Raw genomic sequence first — 20,782 nt, forward strand, 5'->3', positions numbered from 1 at the left:
CCGGTTAAACGCGTGCACAAGTGCACCAACTGCCCTTAGCTGTGTTTCTGTAAAAACAGAGCCTTGGTACACAACCAGCCAGGATAAGCAGCAGAAGTGCCATATCAGGAAATGCCCTTTCCTTTTTTTCTTGTGATTCATCTTTTTCTCAATATTATCCAAACATGTATCCTAATCTAGACTTTCCCTACAACAAATATGTTGGACTTGATCTCAAAGGTCTTTTTCAACCTAGTTTATTTTGTGATTCTGTGAAATAATTTCAGAAAATATATAATTTGATTAAAAAAAGCATATAACCCGAACAAAACTCCAGGCAACTTTCTGAAAACATGCTGCATTTGTAGAAGTCAAGTGAAGACAGAATCCATATGCATACTGTACTTCTGGAAGTGGGACACAGTATTTTGAAAACACTTCTGTACACCTCATGTACTGTTCAGTAGCACACCCTCCAGAGCTATAAATCAAAGAATGCTCTCATTTATCCTTCAAATAATCTTCCCATCTGACATATCTACCCAAATCATACACAGTCAGTTCTCATCTAGTAACACATGAAAAAACGCACACACCTAGAGTGCAGCAGCCAGGAAAGGGTTAACCGCCCAAATAGCTCCTTCCAGCTGCAGCTCAGACACACGATTGAGTTACTGTGGCTTAACAAGTTATTGTGTTTCTGCTGAGCTACTGTCAATGACCACATATGTATTCACCGCCTGTGACAAACACAATGTAAAACGCTTTAGCCTGACATCGGTGACAGAGACACTGACAGGCAAAAGCTGGATTAAAAGACTGCAGAATACACAGAGCGAAGCAGCTGCAGGAAAGGATGTGAACTACCTCAAGAAAACTCCAGAAGAGCTGAGCAGAAGTGACTTTTGGAGAAGACCCAGAAATGCTTTTGGGAATGAACGCGAGGGCTAGGAAAAGCCGTAAGAGAGAATTCTTATCTCTTGGCCCAGCAGTTGGAAGCTGGGTGGGTGAGTGGGTTGTGAGTGGGTAACAAGAAAACGCTGAAGCTTCTGAGACTCTCTGAAAATTGAAACACGGGATGTAATGTTACCGATTCAGTAGCCCAGAGGAGGCCAGAGTCATTAAAAGCTGGGGAGCCCAAAGATAGCCTTCAATGTGAAATGAAGAGCAAGACACCGGCTGCAGCCCCACCTGCACTTCTGGGGGCCCAGCAGCAGCCCCAGCTCAAAATGAGCTTTGCACACTGAGGCAAGGCTACTGCGGGTCACTCTGGATCAGCTGGAGACTCAGACACCACATCCCCTGACTCATGTCTCCCAGGATGGACACAGGGAGCCTGCTGCCCAGCAGGAGACATGAGCAGCAACTCAGTGGCACTGACAGCTACTGGGTCTGACCAGAGTGAAAAACCTACACGTGGCAAGCCTGGCCCAGAAGAGATCATGGGCTCTTTCACCAGCAGGGAGACCAGCAAGGCTGCACTTCACATTGCAACAACTGAATGTAGGGACAACCAACCAACCAAAACAAGCCCAAAACAAAAAGCACCATATTTTCAGAAGTGTTTGAACTCCTTCTCCCTTGCACTCCCTGTAAGCTCTGAGAAAATCCCGTTCTTCTGACTTTCTAGTGAAAGAGTAAAAGCAATGCAACTTTTTTTTATTTACCATACACAGAGCACATACTTAGAGCAGAGCACAAAGAATGACACGTTTTGAACCTCAAGGTGCATATCTAAGTAGTCAAATGTAGGACCCAGAAAGTATTTGCTAACCAAAATAATGTATTTCACAAAGGGACTTTGTTTATACCTCAGATGAATACAGCAAAATTTCTAATGTGGTGGTGCAAAAGTACCAGACTCTGTGGAAGCGTGAGCAGGTACATGAATGAGCAAGACATGGGCAAAGTCAATGAAAGAAGTTCTGGGGGAGAAGAGCAAATCAAAAGCAGAGACAAGAAGTATAACAGAAACTAGGCCATAGGTCTTTTAGGGTAATTTCTATTCCATTCGCAGTAAGAGGAGCAGAATAACAATAGTGAATCGCGTGTGCATATTATCATTTTAAAGTATACCTAAACTTAAGAAGACCTTAATCCTTAAAGTAAGTCTTTTGAGATTATTGAGATGCTAAACATTCTTCTACTCAGTTGTTCCTCGAGAACAGCAGAATAAAAGCTACTCCATTGCTTTTTTCTCCACTCATGTGACTCTCCCGGAGATCTACACACTGTAATGATTACTCAATTTACATCTGATTTCATATCTTTTTTTTTGTGTCTCATTTACCTAATTCATACATATATTGAGTAACGGGTTGTCTAGAGGCAAGCAGCCTATTTCTGCAGGAGGTCACTTAGATTTCCAGCGGGTTTAATATTTTAATTCCTTTTTAGCTGCTAGCAAAATATATTTTGGTAACTAAAATCTTGTTTTTTCATTCATTTACATAATAGTGAAATGAATACATCCTTCTTGTAGACATTCATAAGCCATAATCACTGATGGGAATGGGTATATTTCAGTTGAGTATCTGAGGAGATAATTTCAGTACCGTGCTTTTAATTTTTTTAAATTCCATGTTCGTTTTGCAGGCAGACATGGCCTATAATGACATTAAAAATCCTATTCAAACCTGTCTCTTTTATCAGGAGAAGACTCATTTTTATTTTTTCAAACGTCATCACCTAACAAAACTCCAGAGGCAGGCAAGTCCCATAGCTTAAGAAAACATAAAATAAAGACCACCTCTTGCCAGCAAATTGAGGACATCTGATATGGACTCATGAAGAATCAAACAATATCTAATTTAGTATTTATTATATTTCAGAGTATTGTTTGTCAGAAACGTCTTCCCTATAAGCTATGCAAGTGTGTCTTCATTCCAGCCCATTCTATTGCGCTGGATTTGAACATCTCCCCCATAATTAGTATCTGTAATTGTAAAAACAAGAATAGAAACAGTCTTAGAAATAAAGAAAGGCAAGCCACAAATTCAAGGGAGTTAGAGACTAACTCAGGGTAGCAAGATATAGCCCTTGTAGCACCATCAAATGCCCCAGTGATAAAACCACACCAATCCATAAAATATTGCCTCTTCCAGAAAACTACCTCGTGCCTGTAAAATACTGAACTGACCCAAGAAGCTGCCTTTGCAGAGTTGTCAGTAAAGGGAGAACAGAAAAATCTAAGAAGGAGATAGAGCTGTGCTGACCTTAAAATTTAAGATTATGAGAAACTGAAAATGAAACACAGCTCTTTCATACCACAAAACGATGTATGGCAGCTTTGGATAGACAAGACTGGGGTCTTAATGTTCCTCTATTTATTTCAGAGGTGACAAGGAGTGATTACCAGCTTACACAGGATCCTGTCCTCTAAAGAAAATCCGGCCTCTAATGAGGCCAGTGTGTTTTCTCCTGTCCTATGAAGTTCAACCAGAACATGATTTTTATCCTTGTTGTTAAATCAGAGACAGCTTTTCTGCCTGTCTACTTTAGTTGTACATTGGTGAAATGCAGTAGATTACAGAAAGTCAACTATCTGAAAAGCCAAGTATTTTATAGTCTATACTTTACTTCATTATGTAATTTTCTTTATTCACAACTACCCTGGAGTTATCATCTTGAAGTGACAATATCAGTAAAATTTAGATTGTGAGGAAATCTCTGAAGGTCATCCTGCTCAACCTCTTGCTGAAAACAAGGCTGACTGCACAGATCAGGTTTCTCAGTCTCCTGTCAACAGGATGTTCCTTGTTTTGTGACAACGGGGAATAGGGAGTGGAAACATTCCAGGTTTGTCAAAATAACTTTGACATCTTTCACCTGAGATGTTCTGATGCCTTTGAGCTCCACCCTGCAAAATGACCTTGAGTCTGCAGTGACTTTGCACCCCTTAGCTGCAGTTGCAAGTCCCAGTGCTGTCATTTGCACCTTGCTGTTAAAAAGATATGTAAAATGCTGTGCATACCACACCTGAGTCCCTTTTGTGAATATTAACTCATTCTGGAAAAGTCATGAAAAGAGAATTAAAATAACAATACTCTCGGAAAACAAGACTTAACTTTGCTTACACTTTAGACATTGGGAACTTAATGTCAGGAATGCACACAATACCAATTGCAATCAAAGCCACATAATCATCCCTCTAACCTCTCCAACTGACACATCAAACAAACTGTTTCAGAGAAGTTCATCAGATAAACAGAGAACACAGTACGCCTGCAGAAAAGCTGTGGAGAGACAGAGACATCCACCTATGAACAGAATCACTGCCAGTGACTGACTTGGCTCCAGCAATTGTTGTAGCAGGTATCAATCAAAAACACTGAGGATTGGTAACACTGTCTTATGAAAAATACCAGAGACACTGTAATGACCATGGGAAGGCACAACATTGATCTGACACCTCATGAAAACCCAACACTCAACCCACACGCAGTGACACAACTCGGAACAGACTCAGGAAAACTGGAACCTACTGAGTCCCCTGGGCCACCTCTGTCAGTAAGGGAGTATTCTTGGAACATCTCCTGAATAGGTACTTGCAGCTCCACTTCCTACTCACACCTCATGAGTTCACACAACCATCTCTGCAAATGCATAAACATTATGCCTTCATTTGAATGAAATCCTAGCAATGGAAGAACAAGCCTAGCTTCATGTGATATGATAATCCATGCATATTTCTTTATTCTACACATGACATTGAACCTGGAACTTATTGAACAGAATTTCTCTCTACAAGAACAGGAACAGTCTCCATCTGTTAGTCTGGGATTCACAGGTTGCTTCTAACTAACAGTCCTTGACTTGAAAGCAAAACTCAGCTTTGCCTGAGCAGTCTAAGCTTTAAGACTTTCAGGTATTTTGGTTTAAGATCACTATGGAGATTTACACATGCAAACAGATTCTCTGCCTGTCTATCCCCATGAGTTGCATTCTCATTTTTATGCTGTAGTAGCAAAGAGTCTGAAAAGAGGAATTCTGTGCTGTGGCACTACTTCAAAGTGCATGCCAACGATTTATGATAGACTGTCATAAATCACAAATGGAAGGGCAAGGAATGAAATGTTGCTTCCAAGTAATTCTTATGCCCTTATTGATTCCAGAGTGGGCAGGAGCTGACCTACATTCAGCACTGCGTCAAAGAAATCCACAGGCCAGGATAGTTCATCTCCTAGAAAGCACTCTTTCACCCTGGGTGGCTAGTACCTGGGCCAGTTGCACTTTATTAATTTGGCCTGTAAGTTTCTAGCAGCATTTCAAGTTTACAGAACCAAAACGACCATCAAGTGATAAAACTGTGATATACATAGAAGAGAGCCATGCATTGGTCCATTTAAGTGAGGAAGAGCCAGGCCACTGACGCTGCTCTGACCTCTTGGATGGACAGACGGCACACCTTGTGAAAACGTGTCTCCAGATCACACCAGTGCCTCAATGACAAGCAAAACAAGGATACTAAATGGCTTGGATGAGAATTCCGTGCTTACGGTTTGAGAGCGCAGCTATGACACCTAGAAGTGCTATTTCCATCAGTGTGCAACACCTGGAATAGCACTGTGATGGTTAAAGAAAAAGGCCAATTCCACGTGCCACCGTTACCAGTTCTTAATGTTCTTAACCTGGGACAATCTGGGACCAACTGTAGACCTAATGCTGTCTTCAGAATGTCCTCCAGCAGTAAAAAATTCAAACAAAGCAGCTCAGAAATTGCTCTCTAGCTCTGCAACAAAACTGTGAAAGGTGGGTGAGACCCATCTACCTCAGCTACTCATAACCAAACATCAATCTCCCAGTGTTCCATGGTAGGCTTTTATTACATGCTCTGGTATGCAGAGCAGCAGCAGATCTAAAATGAGAATCATTCAGAATCAATGGGTTGGGATTAATCTGTCCTCCTGTCCAGTGCAAGTGCTGCCACAGTAATAAACAGAAATCTGATAACTTCATACCGTCAGCACAAAATGAAACTATGACCTTGACCTGTGCAACAGCATCCAGTAATTTTTTCATAACTTCAACATACCATACTACACGGCTATGATCTAATAAGAATCTAAAAGTAATTAACTGGAATTTTTGAAAACTGAAGCCTTAATTAAATATGTATTCTTATCAGGGTTGCAAGCCAGCAATAAATTGGGACATTTAAAAAACTGGGATCCAATCCAATCCGTGATCTGATCAGGGTTCAATGGTTATAATAAATTGGGAGTATTAAAACTGGGATCACATCCAACACTTTATTTTGTCTAAACCACAGGACCTAGCTGTGCTGCAAAGTCAGGAATACTCAATGAACAGATACACCATGTTGGATTAACCCTTAATAAATAATGATGCACAAGCTCAGGTGTCCCAAAAACATGTGGTTTAGCACAGAGCTTAACGGTGAGAATAGTAATTATGAACATTTATCAGCGATCAATATGAACTCTAAACAGCCATAATAATGCTTTTAGACTTGGCAGGAGGAATACAGAGGAACAAGAGCTACATGGGGTCGCCAACAATGCCCGCTTGTATGAACGTGTGCTAAGATGCACTATGCATTTAAAAAAATCATATTTTGATTTTTGCAGCCGTCTGAATTTCAACTTTTGATTCAAAGCAATTTGGCTTTTCTGCCATGCTGCCATGTATCCATCTATTCTCATTTTAATTTTGGTTTCCAGTAACATACAAACTGTTTGCAATTAAATGTAATAAAACAAATGCTGACAGAAAGGGAACGAAGTTTCACTCCCAAGTACTCTCTCCTAAGTGGACTCTAAATGTTTTTATTTCTGTATGATGCATCCCTTCATGCAGGGATCTTGCAGTTGCAAAATTAAACCTCTGTTTGCCAAATATCAAAAACATATGTATTGATTTTTTAGCTATGGGAACAGGCAACAAGCATCAGGACTGATAACACAAGAGAGAAATGCTCTTCAGTTGCTGGAAGGTTTCTGAAAAGTAAAGGAACGTCAGCCTTTAATATAAAAACAAACCCTTTAGTTTTACTGAAATTTGAGATACAATATAACTTAAGCATTTAGTTCAGACATTGAGAAAGCAGGGGCCAGGTATTCCTTCCGCTTCTCTAACACTCTACTCAAACCTTAATACTATTACAAAATCTTCCCCAATTAATTCTGATGAGGGCAACAAAATCAAGACTGTTTTAACAAAACTACTCCCACAAAAATGTGCAGAGGATTATTTTTCACATGGAGTGCCCTCATATTAACTTACTCTCATGCTACTTTAAAAAATCCTCCCATTTCCAATAAGGTGCTTCATTTTGTAAATTTTATTCTAATGTCAAGTAAATGCTCAATTCTGTTGGAAGAGAGACTTAGGTCTCACCAGGCAAATTCCAGTAAAATTATACTAAACAGGAAAAAATATTTTTCTTTCAGTTGATAGTCACTTTATTTGCATTTAAAAGGCAAACGAATTATGATGTGTAAAACTCATGCATATAATATGTTTATCCAGTTCATTTTACAATGACTTTTAAATATTAGAAAATTAAAAGAACCCCAAATAAGTGGGAAAGAAATGGAGGAAGAGGTGAAATCTTTGAGGGAAGGAAAAGACAAGGCCTCTTCCAGTATTTAATAATGTAGCGAACATCTTGTCATTAAAATGATAAATTCTGAGTAATTTACACTGAACACACTAAAAATACAGATTTGAGTCAGCTTGATCAAAATAACCCTCAGACATAGCATTTGTTTCTTCCTTTTATGGGCAGATTCTCGACCTTTGGAGCACATGCTTTATTACAGCCAAACTCTTTGAAGCATGAACAAAATTATGAGTTTATCTAAAATAAGGCTTCAGTCCAATGAAAATGAAGCATGTGACTTGTGTAAGGAAGGACAAACCACCACTTCAAAGAACTGTACCATCAGTTAAGTCAGTGCTCCTGAACTATCATGAGCTCCTGTCTTTTTCCACCGAAGTTTCACTGACATTGCATCACCTTGGAAAGGAGGTAGGGGGAGAAGAAGAAAATAATTTAAAGGAGGTGCTGAATTCATATTCAATTGGACACAGAAAAGGCTATTACTAAAGAGGGAATGCCTAATATCCAAAATTCCTGTTCACTACTTGAAGCTTGCAGAAGTAGTAGTCATGTAATAAAGTATTGGCTTTGAAAAGAAAGGAAGCCTGGGGCTGAGGTCTGGAATCAATTCTTAGCCTGACAGGGACTTTTTAGGAACCTGGACAAGCAGCTGCACTGCCTGCATGTCACATTCCCACCCAGAGGACACTTGCTTTTTTCCTGTCAGATTTTCTCTCTTCCACTCAACTGTTAGTGCTTGGGGTTAGGCCCAAGCTTTCCTAACAGCAGTGAACACAATGAGACCTTGATCTTGGCGGGGATTGCTAGGGAATACAAGCAGTAAAAAAAAAAATAATGATGTCAGCTTTTCAGTGCAGGATGTGGAGCTGCTTCAGAGAACTGCAGCTACAAGGCAGGACAGAGAGTTGTACTGAAAACTGAGACTGGGACAATGTGGAATGGAAATAGAAATTACTAGGCTAATGAAACACTAAATTTATTTTCACTTTCTGAGGTTCAAATCTGAAACTTGGCAGCCCATAAAAGGAGTTGCCAGGCAAATTTATGTTGAGGACCAATGTGCAAGCAAATCCTGTCCTTTTGGGAATCATCTGCATTACAGAGTGAGCACTGAATACTCTGTCTGCATACGCCCACTAGCTCTAACACATTCTGGATGTGCCAGACTTGTTGCACATGCACTGTTCAATTCCTTCTCTGTGCATGCAGGAAATCCAACCTGTTCCAGGCATGATGGGCTTACACTCATGCAGCACACCAGTAAGAACTGACGTTTCCTGTCAGAGCCAGAGTCACGGAGCCTGTACTGCACAGCCAGCCCATAACTGTGCAGTGAACACATCTGACATTTTTGCACATCTAAAGCTTGTGAAAATTTCTGGAAGAAGGCTGCAGTCTTTACAGAAATCCCATCCCTGGGTTTTTGTGAAATACTGTTGTGCCTATCCAATATCAATCAAAAACTCTGCAAAATTATGAGAGACAGCCTAGTCCTGTAAACTGAAAATGCACTTCCTACCAGAAAATATTTCTCAGCTGAGATCTTGGAATAATATTCTGGTTTTTGGAGAGCTGCCAAGCATATATTGCATGCAAAACCAACATCCAAAACCAGGCGAGTTCCACAGCTGCTAAGATGCTGAAAAGCACTTGATCATTAATCCTGTCACACCCAGCCCAAAAATCAACTACTCCAACCTCTTCCACTAATGTCCAAAATGGACAACATGGCTTCTGAAAAAAGAAAAAAAAAACAACAACAACAACAACAACAAAAAAAACCCAACCCAGTCAGGTGAAAAATCATATTATCAGTTAGTATGGTAAGCAGTCAGCATTTAAAAAAAGCGTTTAAGCAAAAAATCTGACTTTAGGATTGTAATAATTGAATTGGGGATCTGAACAAGAATTAGTTATACAGCTAATCTTGGAAAAGTAGAATTAGATGTGCATTTAAGTTATTTCAGAAAGGCTAAAAGTTATAAAAGCAATTTTAGTTTGTTCAAGCTGCTAAATATAGGATTTGATCACAGGTATCAAGGGACAAAACTTGCTACATGTCTGTAGTTCTACTATTACATCCTCAGTAGTTTTAACATACTCTCATTTCACTCAACAAGAACAGATCTGAAAATATGAATGTGCTCTACTAAGCTTCAGTTTTATAAATACGAGACCAAGTATGCAGGATTGCAGCTAGTGAAGTCATAGGAGCAGATGATCTATGGTGTGAATGTGCCACAAGGTTTTCCTTGCCAATATATGCATTAAAATCTTGGACTTGAATTACATTATAGAATTACTAAATCTTGGGACAGAGCTATAAACCTTGTCTTTGCTGTCTTACTGGGCATCATCATTAGGTGAACAGTCAACAACTAAGCAAAAGGACTGATCTACCTTCAAGTCAGGTAATGTTTTCTTACTGATTTTAATCGATTTCCCCAACAGTTTTTACCCATATAGGAGAAGTAGCTTCTTTATATAATTTTCCTCTAATAAAAATAAAGGCACTCCTATTTTATGACCAGCTCAAGAAAGGTTCAATAGTAAGCCTGTAGGTAGTCTTATGTGGGCAAACACACAACCATGCTCTTGCTTCATTTAGAAAGCTGAAGCAAATTGCTTGTTTTTATAGCACGTGTTGCATTCCTTTGAGGATAACAGGGAGAATTTCTTCAGAATTTCTTTACTGCTTTTCTGGGATTTTTTTTTTTCATTTTTAATTTGAATTCCCCAGAGATATAAGATACAAAAGTGTGATATTCCTGATACCTGATACAAAACTGTGATATTCCTATTCTTGTGCCTTACAGAAGAAGAATCAAGTAAGTGAGTTAAAAATATCATCTTGGTTCATCCACTTCTCAACACACCTGCTGTTCTCCATTTCAGTCACAAACTCTTCCAGGTCAAAACTGAAATCATTACTAGAGAAACCAGAATGATGAAGACATTGAGCTGCCAGTTTCTAATGCAGCCGTACCAAGTTACTGTCAATCAGTGACTGTAATTTAAAAAAAAAAAACCACACAACACTAAAGAAATATTAAGAACAATTATCTCGTGTCCAATTGGAACGTTAGACCTCTAGACAGAAGGGTTCATTCCGTCCAGCCTGCCAACATTTTAGTAAATGACACTGGCCCTTTAACAGATGGGATACATGCTTCTTAGCTTGCCAGGATCCTAATAAAAGACACTGGCTTCTTTAAAATGAAGGACACATACCTCTCAAATTGCCAGTATCCAAATTGGGAGTCAGCAGTTTAATATAAAGGCACTCATCAATCTGGCAAAATCAAGGACACGGCACAGAAATTTTAAAACAAATGGTACAAAGTTTCTCCTGACACTACTTAACTTAGATGAACTGAATACTTAAGCAGTGGCTAAGCATATCCAGTGGCAGCACTGTAGTAACTAGATACCTTGCTAGCCTTTAAAATAGTAAAAATTAGCAGCACACTACAAGGGTTTGGATTGACTCTTTTCCCCAATGAAACCCATTAGCTACCACTTACAGGGCTGACCATGTGCTGCATGACTCAAATGAAAGTGGGGCATCCTTTCCCTGGGCACTAACCAGTACCACAAAGATGGAAACACTGTCTGTCCAAAAGGAACCGTGTCTGTTTCCTCTCCCTCTCCCAGGAGCAGGATGCTCCAGTGAAGGAGAGAGAGATCTGAAAGTTTTCTGCTTACACTGACAAAATGTTTTACTACAACTTATAAAGTTTTACAGCATCTGTAGACACTTCTTGAGAGCCAGAAACTATTGGCACTTTAACTTTACTGATAGCAGCCATCAGAGGGAAACAAAGACCTTTTCCAGCATATGAAGTACTTCTGGATGAGTTGGGGAAAGGGAGTTTTCTGAACCTTGTTGACATTGACAAACTGTTTCCAGTTTCTGAAGAGCAGACATAGGGAAAAGCAGAAAACTGTAAAAACTGTTAATCTGGAAAGTTAAGAAATTCACTAAGACTGGGCATAGGAAAGTCTGTTTTATGATCAGAACAGACTCCCAGGGTCTTACCTCAGAAATACAACAACTCCTAGCAGGCACACACCCCAGCTTCTTGCCTTGCCCCTCTTGCCCATCCCACTGCTGGCAGACTCCTGCCTCTGCAGACTGATTTTAACCATCAGAACCTGCCTTCTCCCAGGTGTTTCCTCAGCATATTCAACGTTTGTTGCATACAAATTTCTGCAACATGTGGCTTACCAGCAAACACTGTGCACAAAAGAACACACCAAAGTACAAAAGCTACTATTTGATGGCACAGCCAGATGAAGCCAAAGAGGTTGGTCTAAAGTGCTGGAAAACAATGGCAGAAGCTGTCAGGAGAGAAGGAAGGAAGTTCTTGCTGTAGAGAAGTAGAGGAGGAAATTACCAAGTCAGCTGACCTTGGGAATGGGCAGAGGTGAAACAGGTTTTGAAGGAACTGATCTTCACCAGCTAAAGCAGAAGCTGGGATTTGAATGCAACAGTGAAATTCACAGAAACTGCATGAGAACAACAGGCTCCAGTCACACAGCAGCTCTGACTCAGCCAGGACTAGCCTAATGCTCTGCCTTGCTGGATCCGACTGCAGTGGGCATTGTCTGGGACAGACTGGCTGGCTGTTCCTTCAGGAAACCCCTTGCTCTGAAGTTTCTCACTTTATGAACAAAGATGCTGCTGCCATTTACTCACCTTTCACGCTCCTCTTTCATTTTCTCCAACTCCTCCTCTTTAAGCATGCCTTGCTTTGGAGTCCCCTTCTGATCTGCCTTCCCACTTTTATCTTCTTTCTTCTTTCCAAATCTGTTAAAGATATCAAAGAAGGAGTCATGAGGAAATAATTACAGAAGAAAAAACAGTACTTATCTATCATAAACCACAGAAATTTTAGGCAATCAAAACACCGAGTTTTTATCTTAGTGACTCATAAATTTCCCACATTGCAAGATATGTTATCAGTATTACCTGGGCCATACGCAAGAGGAAGGACTGCTTACAAATTGATCTGGACCCTCTACTTTTGAAAGCCACTGCCTGAAACTTAGTTGAAAAGCCTGGTCAAACCTGAAATGCAGGGCAGTACAGAGCTAGAATAATCATATGGCACATTTTAAAGGTAATGAAGGCTCCTCTTGCCACACGACAGCTCTCTGAAAGTCACCAGCAGTGGCTGTGGTGTCAGCACCCAGACTGGGCCACTGCTCTGCTCTTACTAGTAACTACTGTCTCTCATTCATGACACCCTAATTTTAGGATTTGTTCTTTGTTTAAATAAAGATGCAATCAGAAAGAATAAAATCTTGCTTTGTTCCAAGAGTACAAACCTAGGCAGTTCATAAGAGCTCTTTTTTAAACTTCTGGGGTTTTCTTTCAGCCTAGTAATATACTATCATGTAATATTTATGCTGTGAAAGTCCTCCAGAGCCCCCAATGGGTTTGGGGCTTGCACTGTTGTTTTATACACTGTACAAATATGCATAACAAGTCTGCTTTACCCAGCCTATGAAAGGTGGCTGAACTGGGGAACTACATTTAATTTCTGGTGAAGTCAGAATACTGGGGTCAAATACACTCATGAATTATGGACCAAACAAAAAGTTTGAAAACCACCCCTCCTCTTCATGATTTGAAAATTCTCAGTACCACAAGTAAATAAATGATCAACCTGTGTCTTCCCCTGCAAATGAATGTGTCCTTATATGCATAACAACAACGTAAAGAAAAGTAATTACTATTTGATTAACTATACTACATTGCAGACTAATTACTCTGACTCAAAACTGCAAACTCTTCTGTGAAAGTCTGAAGCATTGCCTCTGTGATCTTTCTTTTACCCTTTTTATTTTTCATGTCAGCCCAAACTGCCTCAAGTGGAACAGCTGAACTATTGTGACTATACTTAAGCTCTAAATCCCTGACTTTATGTTTCTGCACAGACAAAAGCAGAAATTTTGCAGTCAGGCTCATAAGACAATGATCCAAATTTTTTGTTAATTTAATTAGTAATTCTGAGCTTGTAGTCAAATGAAGTTACTGGTAACTCTGCAGCAAGTTTTCCAAACAATAAGAACTTGGTTAGAAAAGGAATGATGGATGTGAGACAGACACATAGCATGTGGTACTAATAAAAAGGGCAAATACTACATGTAGTAACGTGAGATGCTTTATTGTGTCTCTGTCATGGACTGTGCTGGGGAGAAGAGAGAGTCCTATCTGTGCATGGTTTTCTCTTTTTTCCTGTGTCACAATAGAGATAGATGGTGTCTTGCATCCTTTGAGGGATCCTTTGCTCAAAATATACATACAACTTGTCTACAAACAACCTTCTGCTCTTTTTTCCCTACTCATTTCAGCACTTCCAGAAATACAGTATATAGTTTCCACATTTTTCCTTTTTCTGAGTGTAGAGCAGCACACTGATTTCACTGCTTCTTTCTGAGTTCCAGCAGTTCCAAGAGACTGGAGTCACACACCCCATCAGAAGGTGGTGGTGGCAGTGAAGGCAGCAGTCAGGAAACACGAGAGAGACACAGAGGTAGTACACAGCGTGAGGAGAAACTAAGTAAGGTGGGTGCACAGGTATGAAATGACCCAGGTGAAAAAGAAAAGCCAAATGAAATTCTAAATATATGACTCTCTACAGAGATGCCAGGCAGCCAAACAAGAAGTCACCTGGGTATGAGCACTAGCAGGCTGCTCCTGAAACACCCCTGCTTTCTGACACTTGCTCATGTGCTGGGAAGGTCTCACGGCAGTTTTCTCTAGAGGCCATATTAGCACTTGCATCTTGGTCATGATCCAGCTCTTTGTTTATATTCAGACTTTGTTTATATTCAGACTGCTTGCTTTTCTCTCACAGTTTCAATTATAGGTTTGTGGAGTTTCATATTTGACTGCAGCATGCATTGATTCTGAAAACATTATTCTTGGGCATTTTGTATTGCTGCAGGGAGTTGAAGTTGGATATGTTGCATACTCAAGAGAAATGTAAAAAAAAGTAGTCTTTAACATGTGTCCCTTTCAAGTCTAGATATTATTTCTTGCTTACTGGAAAAATACATTTTAAATAAAATAAAGTGACAATTTTGATTGCAATAACTGCCAACATGACAAAGCTTACAAAAACAGTGCTGTTTGCTGGTAGAGCTGCTTTTGCCATAAATTTGGCAAGTTTCAGTGTAATTATAAACTGGGAATAATGAGTTGGTCTTGATGAAAACAACTTTTGTTGTTGTGCTGCATTAAAGGCAATGTGGCCAGCAGGTTGAGGGAGGTGATTTTTCCCTTCCACTCCACTCTGCTGGGACCCCTGAGTGCTGCACCCAGCTCTTGAGGCCTCCAACATACAAAAGGATGTGGAGCTGTTGGAGTGAGTCCAGAGGAAGCCACAAAGATGGTCAGAGGGCTGAAGCACCTCTCCTGTCAAGAAAGGCTGAGAGAGCTGGGTGTGTTCAGTCCGGAGAAGGTTCTAAGGAGACCTTACAGCACCTTCCAGTACCTAAAGGGAGCTTCAAAAGAGATGGAAAGGGACTTTTCCCAAGGGCAAGGAACGATAGGACACGGGGAAATGGCTTTAAAGTGAAAAGGGGTAGATTTAGGTTAGATATTAGGAAGAAATTGCTGAGGATGGTGAGGCACTGGAACAGGTTGCCCAGGGAAACTGTGGAGTTGCTGGAGCTGTTCAAGGCCAGGTTGGATGGGGCTTTGAATAACTTGGGACAGTGGAAAGTGTCCCCTGCCTATGGCTGGGTGGAACTGGGTGATCTTTAAGGTTCCTTTCAAGCCAAACCATTACATGATTCTATGACTATTTCTTTGCAGTTCTTTGCTTCAGATAGGATTTATGCAGGCTTACAATTTTGACTTGTTATACTAAATATACAGCACATAGCCCAAGGCTAGGGAAATATTCAGATGTAGAGTTTTTGGGGTTTTTTTGGCCTGTTCTGCACATTGCTATACCATGAAAATCCATTTTCTTATTATTACTGTTGTTCATCCTGTTCTCTTATTATGTTTTTCAGCTCAACAAAAATCTTGCACGAATATTAGAAAATAAAAGCAGAACAAAATTTAACGCTGTTAAGAAAAGCAATATACACAGACAGCATTAAACCACAAAGAATCCAGTATCATCTCTGCCTGAATTTATACACCCTCTCCTAAAAGTTATGGTCTGCTCACTGATGTGTTTTAATTGCCACGGGCTTCTGCTGATAAAATTAACTTCCAGCCATTGTAATTTTGCACAGGCTTGTGCACTACAAGCTTAATAGTCTCTACTACTTATTGGAACAACAACAAAAAGTAGTCAGAGCACTTGCTGCATGATCAAATTAGGTTTGATCATCATAACATTGATATCAGTATGAGGGCTTCCACTGATTTCAACAAGAACAGGATACAATCTGTTGTCAAATTATACGACGGAATTAATCAAATCCATATTAAAAGTCTATGGAAATGGAATGGCTTTAAGATTTGAAAACGCCAGTTCTCCAGGCAATGAATAATTGGACTGTGGTAAAATCTGCCTTCTGTATTAATACTATTGTCAGCAGAATAAAAACATTAATGAAAAGTTGTATGGTACACAAATTTTCAAAATGTCTGTTTTGCTACACTGTGCACAGTCAAATGTGCTTCAACTTAATATCTGATAGATTTATTACTCTGAAAATCTTTTATAACAAATGGAGAAATATACTTGAAGACCTGAAAACAAATGGATCAGCTGTATCTTCTCATTCTGTGGCCATCTATAATCAATTTATGTCAAATGAAGCCACTGGTCATTGCAATGACAGTAAGGAAATAAATCTATGACTTCCCAGGTTGAGTGAGTGCCCCAGTTCTTTGATTATCCACTGTAAATGCCTGGGAAGCACTGTTAAAGAAGTTACAGCCCTGTTAACTTTAGCATACTTTTCAGTTGGGAAAATTAATATTCCAACTACTCAGAGCACAGTTCTCCTGTCAATAAAAACATAAAGGAACTTTCATTATGTGAACAGATCTTTGAGAGCTTTTGTGCTTTTGGGAAAGGCCCATAGGTGACTGTTGCAAATATGCTGTGCAAGAGTGAGGCATTATCCTATTTCTATTAATTTCAAAGGGTGCCTTGCAAACAACTGAAATTGTTCCCCACAGAACATTAAGGAAATAAAGTCTCTGAATACCAAATGTATGTTGTCTTGCAGTATTTATTGCCATTCTATTGGCTAGAGCATTAAAGCATATGTATGCTTCTTTCCAAGGATTCTAAGGGATAAAAATGAAAACAAACCTACTACAGACCTGCTCTGTTATTACTTGGGATAAATGTCTCGCATGCAAGACCTAAAGCTGTGGTCATGGCAACACTTCGTTTCCGTGTGGAGCCGTGGGCTTCCAGATCTCAAATGTGTTGATATTTGCTTCAAGGATTAAAAAGCAGGCAGGTCTATAAAGTCCCAGACTTCTAAGCAGCAGAAACATCTGGTGGGTGGAACCTTGAAGCAGCTTGCTGACTAAATTCAGCAATTTGGATTTCTTAGCTAATTCAGTTGCCCAAGATCAGGAGGTTCCACTGCAGCTAACAAGATACATAATGAAAGTACAAACATCTGTGGGAAAATAATTCCAGAGAGCCTATGACACAGTCAAGCAAGACAAAAAGCCTAACGCTGTCAGAAAATCTTGACATCTCCAGAAATGATCTGTAAAAACAAAAGTGATTTGTAAAGTACATATAAAAAAAGCTCTGACTCTTAGTCACTTCACAGCAAAATGGGGAAAAACGCTGAGATTATTAAAGCAGGTCCCTTATGAAAGGCTAGAAATAACTCTTAAAATTAAATTTAAATGTGAGCAAGAATGAATAAGTGAGAAAGAAAGATAAAGATACTAATAAGGTATGATTTTCAGGTCCACACAGGGACTATAAAAAGCTTATTAACTGCCACTACTGCGGTGTGTTTTAAGTTATTTTATCACTCAGCTTTTACGGTAGAAGAAATACTCTAGAAGCAGTGCCGTGCTTTGATTAATTGCTTTCATACACACACTTTTACAGAGTATTAAACATTGCTGTAAAGATCCTTGGTGAATCAGACTTGATGGTGATTACAGGCCAGGCTCATTTTACATTTATGTTAATAGCAGCATTAATGAAATACATCTTTCACATTTTTAGTGGCTCTCTAAATACCTAAAAGGTTTGTTATTAAATGTTTACTTACTGGGCAGAAGTGTGCCATTGAGTATTACATCAGTGGGATCAAGAGCTTTGCAACAGCTAAAAAAACTACAGAAAGAAAAGAACATGTTTTGGTAAAACATGTTTGATAGTTGGAGAATGGAGCACACACAGCAAGGGCTGGGCAATAGTGTTCAAATCTTCATCAGTATCTCAGAGGACGGAGGTGCCTCTGTGGACAAGTGAAGCATATGGAAAAAGGGCAGCTCTGTGCTGGGGGGCTGCGGACAGCAGCGGTTAAACATCTCTTTTCCTGGTCCTCTGCCAGCCCCTTGCTTCCAGAGAGCAGATCCCATTCCCTCTACGGAGGATTTAGCCCCAGCAACATTGAGATGTCCCTCCCAGTGCACAACACACATCACAGCAGAACCTCCTCGTGACAAAGCCTTGCCCAGGAGCAGGCTTTGACCCAATCTCCCTGCTTTGGCAGGGTGAATGAAGGCACTAATAAGATGATGAACACAGGAGAGAGCTGTTCCAGCCCCTGCTCCTGGGCGGGGGGTGCCTCCAATTCTGGGGCAGAACTCTGTACAACACCAATACTGTTGAGTAAAATGGAAACTGATCTGGAAAATAAAGAGGAAAAAAAAGGACTTTTAGTTAGATTTGGTGAGATTTGCTGGCAGGAAAGAGTTTTGCAGCTGGGCTGCTGCCTCCCTGTTCCCCCACTAGTAGGGCTCACTCCCAGGGCAGCAACAAGAGAAGGGCAGCAGAAACAACAGCTTTCCATGGCAAACGATGGGACAGCTAAAGCAACTCTCCTGAAAAGGGCAAAAATAACCTAACTTCTGATTTATTACATCAGTGGAGGCATGGAACAAATTGTCCAAGTATGCAATTCTACAATTATTATTTGTGATTCTGAAATGCAGCTGAAGTTCATGAATGTGAGGATCATCATATTTTGCCATCTTCAAATTATTTGGGGAGATAATCCACATTATGCTAGTGCTCTGATCAGAGTTAAAATGATTACGATCAGCAAGAAGAGAGGAGTTAGGCAGAAGTGGCAAATATAAAAAGATCCACATTATTATGGTTGTGTTACATTAAAATTAAGCAAAAAAAGTTCCATTTTTGCATTCTTAAATTAATTTTTATTTACTGTATCAGACTGCTGGAGCTACACTAAAATGACTGAACTTCCAGAACCAGTCTTATGGGAGTAAAACTTATCTTTTAAAAACTCTGATTAAACACAACCTCCCCCCACCCGTTTATTTCTTTGATGCCCAAATTAGCATCTTTTCTGCAGCATGCTGAATTAATTAGTACAGTGACAAAGAATTAGTCCAGATAAGATCAAAGCTGAAACCATATTTATCTAGAATCTGAAATTAAGAGCAGAGAGTATTAACCCTCAGCACTTCAAGGAGCTTTTCACATGGCACACTTAGTAAGCCTTCTGTGAGTTCATTCAAAATAAATCAACAGTGCAATTTTTCCCCTACTGAAGTTTTGCTACAAGGAAAATAAATTTGCCATGAATTCTGCTACAATGCAAAACTGCCTTTAATGCAGGCCCTGTACATGCTACTCATTATGTAACTCGTAGGCATCAGTAGAACAAAGCAAACAAAGCTGAGAAAAGATACTTAATCACATTTGTATTAATGCTTGGATTGCCACATTGTTCACAGACTTAAGGGCTACTGAAAGAATTCCCAGCACTGAATCTGAGAAGCTGCCTGCTGTAACACCTCACAGGTAAATAATCTATAATCTTCAATGGAGAGGGCCACACAGAAATGAAATGTCAAACAGAAGCCCTAAATTACACACTGAAATTTGAAGTCCACTCTGAGAGTTTAAACCATGAGGACAGCAATAAAGGAAAATCTTCATTCCTGGTATCACTGCCTTGGATATTATTTGTGTTTCACTACCAGATAAGACTGGAGATTGTTTCCCACATGACACGCAAGAGTTTGATCTTTTGTCTGGAAATTGCAGAATGGAGGCAATTTAAATAGTGACCCCAAAATCTTCTCTCCCATCTTCCCAAAGCCTTTGAGTCCCCCATAACCTTATTTTTTAAACAGAGAAATTGCTCTTAAAAAGACAGAAGTGAGTTACTGTAACTCACTCTGATAATTAGGTACTAGGAAATTCTTACCAGTAGAGCACTCCTGTTCATCTGTACCAGATGCAAAATTTTACTTCTGCAGTATAAAAAATGACTAAAGACAAAACCCAAGAAGTTTGATGGCACCCTAAGACTTGGGCCACCCAAGTGTAAACCCACAAAGTCCATCCACTGAACCAATGGAATGGGATAACTCTCATCAATTACTATGTAAACATAGACAACAGAAGGCAGCTGTGAAAAGTCATCCTTTTTACTTCAAGGATCTTATTTTTAGAAAACATGATGAGGTAGTCTGAGTCCTGGAGGCAGCATTTTCAAAAGGTGTCACTACTACTATTATCTGACCAGGAAAATTGTAATGTTCAAAGGCAGCTATGCACCTGTTTCCGTGAAATGATATTTTAATCATCCAGCGACCACATTGTTAGTCTTTTTGGTTACAAAAAAATTTTGCATCCTATGTTATGCATAGCACAAAAAAAAAAAAACTTGCAGTAAACAAGGACAGCTGTGATTTACAGCTTGATCAGAAGGAGGGAAAAATCAATTTATGGTCTGTCCAATGCAACAAGAACTGCCTGTTTGTCCCCCAAACTGTAGAACTACCCTCTACCAAAGTAAGAAATTACTCTCATATATTCTTATTTGCCCCTGCTTTCACAGAGCAGCGGTTATTTTCCCCTCTTGGTTTCCCTTTACAAGCATGTAATTTCATCTGAAGCAAATACTAATTCTGTTCCAAACCATGCAAAGAAACACGGTTTCTCTGTCCCTTCCCTGTAAGGGGTCTGTAAATGGCAACCTGCCAGCCTCAGAGGAACATGATAATCCCATCCATGTCTTGGGCATGGCAACTCCATATTCAAAGCAAAAGGGAAGAACCAG

At 39.8% G+C, this 20,782-nt stretch overlaps 1 protein-coding gene across 1 annotated transcript in view; it reads right to left on the bottom strand.

The window, feature by feature from the left end:
- Positions 1-20,782, bottom strand: part of PARD3B (par-3 family cell polarity regulator beta) — a 391,688-nt gene that overhangs the window by 84,015 nt on the left and 286,891 nt on the right. The window contains exon 19 of the mRNA XM_066322656.1: positions 12,264-12,374. Within this exon, the coding sequence (XP_066178753.1) occupies positions 12,264-12,374 (111 nt within the window). The remainder of the gene's footprint in view (positions 1-12,263; positions 12,375-20,782) is intronic.

Source organism: Sylvia atricapilla, chromosome 7 (assembly GCF_009819655.1).
Source record: "Sylvia atricapilla isolate bSylAtr1 chromosome 7, bSylAtr1.pri, whole genome shotgun sequence".
Lineage (NCBI taxonomy): Eukaryota > Metazoa > Chordata > Aves > Passeriformes > Sylviidae > Sylvia > Sylvia atricapilla.